This window comes from Phaethon lepturus, unplaced genomic scaffold, assembly GCF_000687285.1.
Source record: "Phaethon lepturus isolate BGI_N335 unplaced genomic scaffold, ASM68728v1 scaffold7125, whole genome shotgun sequence".
Lineage (NCBI taxonomy): Eukaryota > Metazoa > Chordata > Aves > Phaethontiformes > Phaethontidae > Phaethon > Phaethon lepturus.
The window spans coordinates 1-12,348 of NW_010539781.1; the positions used below are offsets into that span (position 1 = coordinate 1).

The 12,348-nt window shown below is 38.9% G+C and overlaps 1 protein-coding gene across 1 annotated transcript in view; it reads right to left on the minus strand.

Moving 5' to 3' along the window:
- Positions 1-3,167: 3,167 nt before the first annotated feature.
- SMS (spermine synthase) overlaps positions 3,168-12,348 on the minus strand; it is a gene marked incomplete at its 3' end in the record, with an annotated part of 18,590 nt that continues 9,409 nt past the window's right edge. The window contains exons 2-8 of the mRNA XM_010287216.1: positions 11,635-11,728; positions 10,791-10,855; positions 7,971-8,146; positions 5,961-6,115; positions 4,968-5,057; positions 3,829-3,943; positions 3,168-3,247 (exon numbers count right to left, since the gene is read on the minus strand). Coding sequence (XP_010285518.1) covers positions 3,168-3,247; positions 3,829-3,943; positions 4,968-5,057; positions 5,961-6,115; positions 7,971-8,146; positions 10,791-10,855; positions 11,635-11,728 — 775 coding nt within the window. The remainder of the gene's footprint in view (positions 3,248-3,828; positions 3,944-4,967; positions 5,058-5,960; positions 6,116-7,970; positions 8,147-10,790; positions 10,856-11,634; positions 11,729-12,348) is intronic.

Consider the following 12,348-nt stretch of genomic DNA (forward strand, 5'->3'; position numbering starts at 1 on the left):
TAGATTGGATATTAAGAAAAATTTCTTCACTAAGAGGGTGCTCAGGCATTGGAACAGGCTGCACAGGGAGGCAGTGGAGTCGCCATCTCTGGAAGTGTTCAAAAAACGATGTGGCGCTTCAAGACATGGTTTAGGGGACATGGTGGTGCTGGATTAATGGTTGGACTTGATGATCTTGAAAGTCCTTTCCAACCTAGTGATTCTGTGATTCTGTGAAGTAGAAGAGGTTAAGTAGCAGCCTAAGGTGCATCACTCTCTTCTTTTGGCACTGTACAGTCTGCCATTATTATTTGTATTGCTTCCATGTTATCAACCTAATAGGGATATTCTGGAAATAAGAGCTATTGCTAACTATTTTAAAGACTGTTTTCCAGCCAATGCTTCTGGACTCTAGAGCACTGCAGTTAGACAGCTCTAGACCCTGCCTGCTGACAGCAGTCCTGAACAACACTTGTAGAGGTTTGCTCCTAGTAATAACAGAAAGGCGTTAGCTTGCTGTCTACTGTAAAACACCTCAAAAAATCAATTCATGTGCTGAAGAGAACATTTTCCAAAACTTGCGCAGAGCTCAATAAAGAGGTGATTAGAGTTTCCATTTATTTTTCCTAGCAGTGACATTTAGAGAGTCAGGCAGCAATACAGGATGTGAAAGGTTGGCATTCTGTGAACAGAATTCCACTTTTGGGTAAAGCATTTCTTGAGCATTGAAATAAGTGACATTCTAACAAGATGCACAAGGTAACCCCTGCAAGCAGAACTATCAGAGGACAAGCTACAAGCTACAGAGGACAGAAGGTTCGAATGTTAATACGACATAATGCCAAGGCAGAAGAAGCAACTATAGCTACTGGCCAGTAGCCAACAGCACAATGACCCTTTTGCAGCATCTCTCCTATGAGATGTTTCCTCATCATAGCAAAGGTCAGGCTCTAACAAATAGGTGGACATTCCCCGAGCTGCTTTTCTTGATGATTTTAACATATTTTATGTTTTAGAGAACTAAAATGCACCTCCAGAAAGCGGGGGGCACAAAGTCCTCGATTTAAAAAACACAACTGCCTAAAAACGCATGTGATTCCTTCAGCAAGTACAGCCTGCTACCTAAGATAAGCATCCTGGAAGTAAACAGTTGGAACGAAAGTAACTTAGATTTCCAACATTAATACTCAGAGCTAAAAAACCCTGGCATTTAACAGCTAACATATCAAAGCATTCAAAACCATTTATGAGTTCTGAGTGTGTGACTAACCTCAGCTACCAAAGTCAGTAGTGCTCGTGTTTGAACTTCTCATTTTGTATCAGGCCCTACTGGGAAGAGGTTACAAGGACCATCAAATGGGCTGAGTATTGGATCAGTAGATACATCAAAAGCTCCAACAGCCATTTGCCCTAATATTAATTTTCCTTTTTTCAACACCCATAGGAAGACTAAGTTGCCAAAGTACACTGCTTCTATACTCCAGCCTTTTTACTGGCTATCAGTTAGCCACAAGTCCTAATTAAAGCCAAATTTAATAGTTTCTTTCCCATCCTCCCATGTCCCACCTTGTTGCTTTGGGACTGTGAAACTGGTATCGCACAGTTTCACAATGGCTTAAACCCGCCAGGGTCGGTTCACTATTGCTGTCCTTTCGTCCTGTGCAAGCAGAGGTGCTGGAGAGTTGAGTTACCTCCTCCCATCCGGACAGGACAGGCAGCAGGGCTGCACCAGTCTCAACCTCTATTGGTTTCAGCTGACAAAAGAACCCCCCTGTACCCTGGCTGCAGCACAGCCATCACTCCAGCCATCAGCACAAGCTTCTTCCCAGAGTCCTTCTGCAAAGTCTGACAGACACCTATCAACAGACATACATTTACATATGTTCTAATGAAGTCAACTAGTCTCATCGTGTATGTTGCAAGTCTGACAACTGCAACACAAATGCTTGCTCTGACCAAAAGATGTAATGTCCTTTCAATATCAAAGTCTGTCATAAATATTTCCACTACTAGCAGAATAGAAAAGCCATTAAGATTTACAATGTGATACAACCATATTAGTCATCTCTTATGTTTCAAGATAATTTGTTTTGGCCATAAAACCACAGCATTTTAAAACAAAGCAGCACATCAAAGTTGCCAAAAACCTCATTCTACGAGTTTTGCATTTCTTTATAAACCTGTCCAATTTTACAGTAAACCAGCTCCTTTACACACCTCAGAAACTCTATGGTGGTAAGAATAGAGTTCAAACGCATAACTTTAGCTAGGTTATTTCAGAACTTAACAAGTTTATTTCAAAATGCTGTACTTGGATGCTCCACACATCAGAAGACTCGTTAAGGTATGGGCATGACAAATACAACTTCAGAGACTTATACTTCACTCAGCCGTCTCCTGGGTCTTGCCAGGTTTTTGTACAATTGCACATAGCTTTGTGGCTTTCCAAATTCAGGTTTACATACAGAAAGTATCTTCAGATGAAAGCTATACCATAATTATATTACCCATGAGGTGCCTATATTGTAGCAAGTATATAAATCTTAATTTTTTTAAATAGTGTTGCATTAAAAACTTCATACACAAGGACAAAATCTTATTTATGACTATATAAAATACTTCACAAAATGCCAAACATTGTAACAAACATATTCAAATGTTCACAATCCATTTTGCAGAAGCCAAACCAGTGACTTGGCATTAGGAGTGGGTAGAAAACAAAAAGAGTATTTACTCCCAAATGACTAATTTTCTCATCCTATTGCACGTATGTCAAATTCTTACACTTTTATGGATGACAAATTTTCATGTCTTACACTCTACAACTGGAGACATTAGCTTAAAAACCATGTACATGTTTATAGAGTACATCTGTTCTGCTTTTCCAAGAATTGCTTGCAGCTAAAATACTCTGTAGTATGCCTAGCTGATACTTGAGATTATGGTTTTGAATTCAAAAGATACCACATGTTCAGCTGAAACAATGAAAAAAGTCAAGTCAGTTAGCAAAGCCCAAATTTCATGCAGAAATCCCTAATGAGTCATGAAGAGGAAAAAAACAGCTTGCTAGTAGATATTTAGTTACTTGGTTTGGTTTTGTGTCTGTCCCCCCTCCTTTTTTTTTAAACCTGAAAAATGCACATTGCAATACATATACAGCAATACGTTTTTACATCCAGATATCATACCTGTGTGAAGTATTTTCCATCTTGTTTCAGGACTTTCATGGAGAGGTCAAGAATTAACCGCAGAAATTCCCATGTGGAATCTGCATATAGAGTACGATTTAAAAACAGAACAGCACATTACTGGTTTGTTCACTATTACATATTCAAGACTTGCAACATATTTACTGTTTAAAAAGTAGCTATCGTATACCTTAAAAAAAAAACAAAAAACAAAACAAAACAAAAAACCCACAACAACAAACCAAAAAGAAATAACAGTAAAAACCCCACACACAAGCCATACACAATGGCAATGATGGTGGAAGTACCTCTATTTTTCTTCACAGTATTTTTCCAGATGTTTCCAAGAAATTATAGAGTGGGGAAAAATTTACTGGAGTGTCAACTCCCCAAATACTTTCTCAAGAATTACATGAGTTCATAATATTCTGGAATAAAAGCACAGTTTAAAAAAGTCCTAGGAACTTGCTCATTTTTTCTAACATTCAAGAAAAATTCAAAAAGAACAGATGTGCTGCTACCATTCTTTGCCTCTTGGATTGCTATTAAAAAGGCAAGAGGCAAAGTGTATTTGTTGCAAACTGCCAACTATTATGCAGCGGAAGGGCAGAAACATGGAAAATCCTCAGAAGTTTTTAGGAAAATAAATTAGAAGACTAACCTTCTTCTGGCGACGTGGAGATTGGAACAGCTGTCAGATCATTAATTACATAATCAAACATCCTTCCTTCTTTGGCATACCTCTTCAGTACGGGAATACAGTCTTCAATCAGAACCTATAAGAATGAAATACTGTAGCTAGTCCTCAAATACCCTAAAACTGACCAGGTAAAAGGAACAAATGCAGATCCACAGGAATTAAGAGGAGGTGAAAAGTGCAAAGCTAAACATGCACTTAATTTTAGGATCCATTTTCAACTTTTTACAACTGTTACTACTTTTTTATATGATGTAGGAATTACAACAATGACAACATAGGCACTACAGGACTGAATTTCCCAGCTCTGTCACTGATTGCTGGGTGACCACTGTTCTACTTACCAAATGGTAACAACAGTTAGCAGTCCCCCAACATACAAGTAAAATAACATATTTGTATGAAGGGCCACTGACTCATGCAAAGTAGCATGTGACTTCCTTGTTAATTTTTTACATGCTTTTTTTAGCTCACACCTGGAAACTAGTTTCTGTGAGAGCCTTAAGGAGTAGTAATGATAACACAAAGAAAAGATTTCCAGTGAAGATATGAAGTAGCACAGGCATAATCTGACAAGTCAGATGCAGCACATAAAAACCTTAACTGCAGGGATTTCTCGCCCCCCCAGTTTTTAATATACTAGCAGTGTAGTGGTAAGAGATTTGCCTGCAAATTAATTTCCAAATGTGTATTACAAATTCAGATATTCTCAACAGTACAGGACAACTAACTTAAATACATGTTTCTTGAATCGTTTCATCAGTTTAACACTGTTTAACAGTGCATCCTTACTGCTATTTCTTCTTTATTTGTAAGCCATGGCAATAAACATTCTCCTATTTCACATTCCTTAAAAGCTATATATATTTATAAAAGAGTTTGAAGATGGAGAGTTAAAGTATTTTGACGCTAATGTGTATTTCCAACACAAATCCCACTGCCAGTTACTAAAATTTAGAATTGCCTTAAAAAAAGGAAAAAACCCTTCCCAAATTAAGAAAAATCAGAAGACTTTTCCCCACAACTTTGTCACAGCAGTCTTCCATACTAGGTGTAACTGTATTGGAAATATTACTTCTAATGAAAGAAAAACAAAAAGTTACCTGATAGCACTCTCCTTTCAGATTGTCTAAGACATCTCCACATGTTTTACGCATGTATTTTTTACACCCGTCGATCACCATTTGGTCAATGTTTGAAGTTGGTTAAGGCATTCTATGCTCCAGAAATAATACAGGTAACAGTTTCTATTTCTTCAGAAAGAAATTCTCAAAAAGGTGACATTCACAAATGATTACACACATATTGCAATAGCCAACCTTATGTATTCACGTCCATGTTTAGGAAATGCTTATTTTTGTTTTGAACCAGTATTTCTGGTACCTTAGGTTTCCATTACTGTCTAAGTTTGAAATGTGAACAATTGGATGGTGTATTTAAAAACCCCATAAAGCTAAACTAGGTTACAACTTTAACCTACATTTGTGTTCTCTGTAGTTTCTAGTAAGGGGATCCCAAAACCTAGGATGATCAACATTTCATATGGCTTACATACATTTACATTACAAACTATTCAAACTACGTAATGCTAAAAACTTGGATTTTTATCTGTATTTTTAAGAAAGAGCAAGAGTTGGTCATTCTGCCACCAACCCAATTGACCAAGTCATGACATTCCTATTGATTAAACTTTTCTGCTTCTAGTGAATTTTTTTTTTTTTAATGGCTTTCTTTAGAAAAGCAGAAGAACCCAAGAAGGCAGAACTCAGCCCAAACCACAGACTCGACAGACCTATCATCTGACATCAGGGAATATTATCAGTTTGATGACAGAAGTATTCTTTTCCAGTTCTATGTAAATTGCTACTCGAGAGTTACAGTATGGATTGGGAACTCGAAAGCACGTGCTACATAACGACGCACAAATACATAGTCACTGGATGTCTCTAAGCTGACAAAAAGAAATTTAATTTCAGACCCTATCTCCTCATGCAAATCAGAACCTGATAATTTATTGTGCTCAGTGCTATGACATCACCAGAAAACGCAGTCTGAAAAATGTTGAAACAAATTACCAGTCATTTGTGAAAGGATATCTCTACCATAGTAACCATCTTTGGCTTCAGTTTGACTATCTCATATAGTATACCTCCATCACCACCTCCTAGGATTAACACCTCTTTCCCAGTGTAGTCTTCCCTTCCGCTGCCCATTATGGCTTGAGTATATGCCAGGTCACTCTCTGCCAGATCTGAATGGAAGGAAGAAAGAGTTGGACAGAAAAATTACATCTTTAATTCTTCTCATTAATTGGTATCAATTTGGTATTAATCCAAAGGTGATTAAATACAAAGCAAGAGCTCCTACAGCAACAACCTAGCTCCCAGAGACAGGCCAGGTAACAGAGGCTGGTGATTTACCAAAGCTAATGAGGTCCTCCTCAGAATGCCACAGAGGATTTCTCTAGTTCTCACTGCAAACCCAGCAATGGCTACCTCAGCATTAGGAAGTAATGCATGCTAAGAGAAACAAAGTAGAGCAAAACAGTCAGTACTTAGGACTTGGTGTCCACACTTGATAGTTCAGTAGGTTTTCACCTCAGACTAGTGCTGCAAGAGACAAAACAGGAGATTCTGAAAGCACATTCTGGACCCCAACTAAAAAGAGACCTAGATGCACCCCAGTGGATGCCTACAGAGAAGCGTAATTAACACTGTTAACTGCTGAAGGGCCCTGAAACATGCCTTCTGTTGACTTGTTTACCATTAGCTTCAAAGCAGGCAATAACATTCTAGGTCTAATAAGAGATCTGAGCTACAAGGGCAAAACTGCGCAGCAGCACATCATGGTGTATCCTATCATTCTGCCTGGCAATCAACACTTGGCTTATAAATGCACAGTAAGAAAATGACACTAAACAGTATTTTAAAATCCCATGGAAGGTAAATAAGTAATGGCATACTTCCCTTTCTATGTGGCACATTGTGACAACATTCAAATAAAACCTCATCTCCTTATGAAACTCTTACAAAAATTTCTAGCCAGAAGTATTGAATATCTAATTTGGTGATTTCAAATACAATTCTAACTGGATTAGAAAATTCCTTGCTAATGAATTCAGTAACAACACTTTTCAGCTGCCATCTGCACAGAAGGCCCCCTGACAGTTGCAGAAAGCTAACTGAATGGTTAGAGGTATTTCTGGTGATTTCAAAAAGCTATAGTCAAATTTCTGAATTACTCTGCCATTAGACTGAAATTACGTATCCCATCCCTAGACAGCAAAATCCCTCATTTACCTCAGTCAGTACTTTTCAATAAGTACTGAGAGATTTTATGAAGCATACTCCTTGATGACTAGAATTTCTAGCAAACAGCATTCTTATCCAGCTTAAAAGAACAGTAGCCCATCTTCTCCCAAGTTCACTTTCAAAACCACAAAGATCAGCAGGCACAGAGTATCACATGTAAAGATACTCCTATAAAGGTTAGGTCACTCTTCTGATTAACTTGGAGTTCAACTGAGCAGTTTGAAGAAGACAGAGTTCTTTCACCAACAAAGCAGCTAAACGGGTTAAGATACAGCTCTCCTGTATCTCACCAAGCAGGTAATTCCATTAGAGAATCAAGGGAGCAGCAGGATTATATCCACACACACACGCACCCCCTCCCCAGGTCCTACTTCTTCATATTTCTTCAGAAATATAGCCTCACTGTGTTTTGAAGACTGATAAAGTAGCTTATTTTTACTCTCAAAGAGAAGCCCTCGAGAGGTTGGACTTGCAACAAACAGGTAACAGCTCATATGAAAGAAAGGAGTAGAGTAAGCTCTGCTAGAGAACAGTCCGACTTCTATTCTGCTGTGCCACCTTCCACAGCAAAGATGACAACTTTGGAAAAAGAAGAAAACTTTTTTTGTACTCTAGATTTTACACTGACCAGCCTTTCTGATTAAAATACTTTATATACAGGAACAGATATATGTACATGCATATAAGTAGCTTCCTGCATCAGACCCATGACCCTTAGTATTGTGCCACAGCAAGATAGAAAACAACGCTTCCTACAGTTTCACACAAAATATTGTCAAATGAGATGATACTTACTGACATCCCCACTGAGGATAAGAATATTCCCAAACTGTTTTGAATGCAGAATTTTAATATTCTGAAAAGGTGAATCTTCATCATAAACAACTTCATCTATGTCATACTCCACCAGGCGCCCATCAGCTGTAGGCCAGTATCTATCAATGACACCTCCTCTCAAAATGGCTGGCAGTCTAGAAATAAATTATAAGAAAAAAAGATTCCAAAACATTTGAGAATGTTTATTTTTTTAAAAATTTCCCTCTGAACATCCTCTGGATTCAGCATAATAAATAAGTATAAGAAAGATCTAAGAAAACTTGCAAGATTTAACACTCAACGGATTTAAGAAACCTATCATCCATGTTAAATATACATAACCTGCTACGGCACAGATGAAATATAAATGTTTTTTCTTTATGTACAACTTCCACAATTTGCATGTGAATCTATTTCTACCCTAAGACAGAGGATTTACATACCAGCCTCTGCAGAAGAATCAGCTCATGACTAGAAACAGATACAATACAAAAACAGAATGCAATCAAAAAACCATGACAAAACCTCTTTCCACCTCCAGCTCAGCTAAGAATGCCATTTCTTTGAGATTAGTGGATCTCACCCTTCTAAATTGTACTGAGAGATATTTTAAATACATATACAAACACAAAAGGTGAACTATTAGTGTTTCAAACTGAAACAGGTCACCCTGCAGTGTATAGGTGATATCAAGGATTGTGCTTAACAGTTTGCATTACTTTTTAAAAGTGCTTCAAGCATCTACATAGATTGTTTTGGGTTTGTTTATTGGTCTTGGCTTTTTTACTTCCATATTTAAATATCTTGGCTCAAATCAATATTTCACCTGTAAAGACAAACTATATTTGAAATGACAGTGAACGGTCAACATGATTGCACTCCATTTTCAGCAAAATGTGCAGGTACAGAGTTCATCAGATCTCCCCCACACACACTTCAGAGTTCAGGGTTTTTTTTTTTTCCAGAGGAGGGTATAGCAGAAGACCAGACATAGACAAGCTTCTTCTAAATTCACTAGTGATTTTCAACAAACAATTCAGAAATATTTTCTACTTTTTACTCTACTCAATGGGCCGCAAGATGGCAGCACACGGTAAGAGCAAGAGCATCTATTCATTCCATCAAGACAACAAACAGGCAATAACTTTTCCAGCAGCATTAATTCTAGTGGAGGTGCATGCGTGAAGCTAACACCAGAAGGGTACAAAGTAAATTAAAAAAAAAAAAAAAAAAAAGAGAGAGAGAAAAAAAGAAAAAGGTTGGGAGCTGTGTAAAGATCCATGCCAGATCCAAGCTTCTAGGAAGTTCATTTTCCTATATTACGGTTATCAAATTAATTCAGACCACTTCAGGCAGACTTTTTCCTGACTCATTTTTAACAACTTCCTATCACGAGGATTCCACAAACTCCCAATATCCTACTTCAGTATTAAAATACCCTCAAAGAGAGCGCATCTCACTCATATACACATATACAAGATTATCTACATTTGCACACTGTGCGCCAGGTGAGACTTTACCAGGATGAAGTAAAGGAAGATAACTACTGCTCTGTGTTTTACAAACAACTGTTAAACACAAAAAATATTATTCAAGGTCCAACATGATTTTTCAAATCACTACCACTTTACTTGTGGTCTCATGTAGCCTTCAGATTACTTTCTGTTATAGTACTGCTTAGCTGTTTTCCCATTTTGTAGTCTGCTCCTTGGCTTTACTGAACCGTGTTGATTTTACACTGCTTTTTAATTTTCTTAACCATTTCCACTTCTATGTTCTTTAAAGCACCTGCTGCACCTTCCAGCAAGGCATGCCTGCAGTAAGTGCTCCCTGGCTTCAGGGTGCCAGTCACCGCCAGACAGCCAGCAAGACGACACCAACATGAGCTGTGTCCTTCCAGATCCCTGAGGAACTCCAATGTGAATGCCGTTTCCACAGCAGGCAACAAACCACAATTAGCATCCCTACAGTTCATATATAACCCTGTATTTAAGTTAGTCAAAATGACAGAAAGCTTGCAAAGCCTCCCTCCTTCAGTTATATTTTAAAAAAATGCTACAAAGCACTTGTATCTTCTTGGCAGGGCCCTAAGCACACAGGTTCCCCCAGGGTTTTTGCCACACGTGCCCAAGGCCAGCGCCACAAGGCACAGCAGGGACAGAGCTGTGAGAAACAGCTGCAGGAAACCTCGTCGGGGCAGGGCCTCCTCCATGGGCTTGAGCTTCATTTTAGCTCCAGCCCTTGCCCCTGGTCCCTGCCCAAGCTATGCTGCAGCTCTGCCCACACCTGCCCAAGTCTTCCGCCAGTCCTTGACACCCAGCTTGGTCTTGGAGCTGCCTCAGTACTACAGCCCAGCCTGGCAGTCACAGGGCTGGGATTGACCCTGGTCACTACCACCAGCCCTGCTTGCCTTGTCCATGAGCTGTGGGATGTGGCCCAGAGGGAACGGTTCATGCCCTGGCCCATCCCCCTGCCACCCTTAGCTCGCCAGCCCTGCCCAAGGAGCCTGCTCTTGCTTTCTGGTTGCATTTTGTCCCACCATTTCATGCAAACTTTGCAGCAAACTAAAGAAATAACACTTGCCCAAAATAATAATACTGAAGATGAAACTTAACAAAACGACAAACCTCACAGTATCTTCAATTCTGCAATAAAACAATTTTAAAATATTGGGGAAAAACACACATGTGTAAATTCATACTCCAGGCTACTCATCGCAGTACAGCAAGGCATAATTTGCTTATTATCTTGAATAACTGTGCAGACAAGCCACATACAGGAGTAGACATATGAACTTACCGTTTCACCCTTTTTATATTGCCATCAAACAATTCTTTCATTCTTTCTTCCACTTTGTTTAGAAGCTGAAAAAAATAGCAAATGAGAGGTGGAATTTACAGGTGATTGCTTAATGTACAATATCTGTTAAAGTAGGCTACTTGGAAGGCAATAAAAAGTAGCACCTGTACTGAAATGTAATGTTTGAAATGTAACATTAGATGCCTATGAATAACTAGGTGGCCACCTTAGCCTTGTTACTAGCAAGAATGTGCATATTGTAGCAGCTGTCATCACTGCGTTTAGCTGGCCTCCAGGATAAGAGAGACAGAGCTTTCAGGCACAGCCAAAGAGGGAACATGAGAACCCTGCAAGGTTTCATTCCCACCAAAGCAGTGGCCTGTTTCCCTGCACTATGCAATTTCTGGAGCCTTCATATCATGGAAGATGAAATTATTTTTCTCCATGGGGAAGAAGCTTGAATATAGAGGCTCCCCATCTCTCAGATTAGAGAAGGAAAAAAAAGTCATACACTAATATACCAGGCTGTGGGTTGAGCATCACTTCTCCCTCACTGCCGTGGGGACCTGAAGAGACCTGAGCCCTAACAAAGGCCACTATGTCTTTACAACTTGTACAGCAAAGAATATGAGGCCCAGGACATTCAAAAGAGAGAGAGTGCATGTGTGTATGTGCACACATACTCATACGTATATGCAACTACAATAGGTGTTACTGTTCCTAATCTATAAGCACTCAGGTTTGAACTAACTTTGATATTTAAGAATCTGTTGCCAAGATACACTTCAATAGATCTGATGAAAAGAAGGGGCTTCCCATGCAGTTTGACAAGCATCACTCGTACCTGATCAACCTCTTCTCTTCCTTTTGTATGATCATTGTAGCTCTGCAGATCTACCAACACTAATCCATGAGGGTGAATTCTCAAATTTGCAAAACTACAAAATAAAGAGAGAAAATGATGACTATTTTATCAAAAATCTGAGTGAGGAAAGAAAGTCTGAAATTAGTTACATTAAATTCAGAATGCACATTTCTTTTTACAGCCATCTCTACTTGTTGGCAGTGCCAGCTCCAATCTTCCTCTGCAACTCACTAAGCAGCAACGTTACAAGAGCATGCCAGTCACCACATGACTAATAAAATCAGCAGGCAGCAAGGCAGTGAAACAGGGTGTTTAAACCAGAACAACTATAGTACAAGGGGAATATATACTACCTACTAGTCTCTGCTCTTTAAATAAGGCCTGCTTGAACAGGTGTGTTGTGTTGGTTTTGTTTTTTAACTGAAATCCAGCCTCAAGAAAACAACTGGACACCCTCCTTCCCCTGTATCTTCCTTCTCATTTCTTCGTTGTTGCTTGGGGGTTTTTTTTGTGGGTTTTTTTTGTTTGCTTGTTTGTTTGTTTAGAGACAATGTTCACGTACAAAGCTGAATAAAAATCTGTAAGTGAGAAACAGTAAGCATTCTGGAGTAAACTACAGTTTTGACTGGCAAAGAAATTACAGCAGCAAACTCTCACTGATGAACACAGATGCAAGATAAACAAATTCCTGCT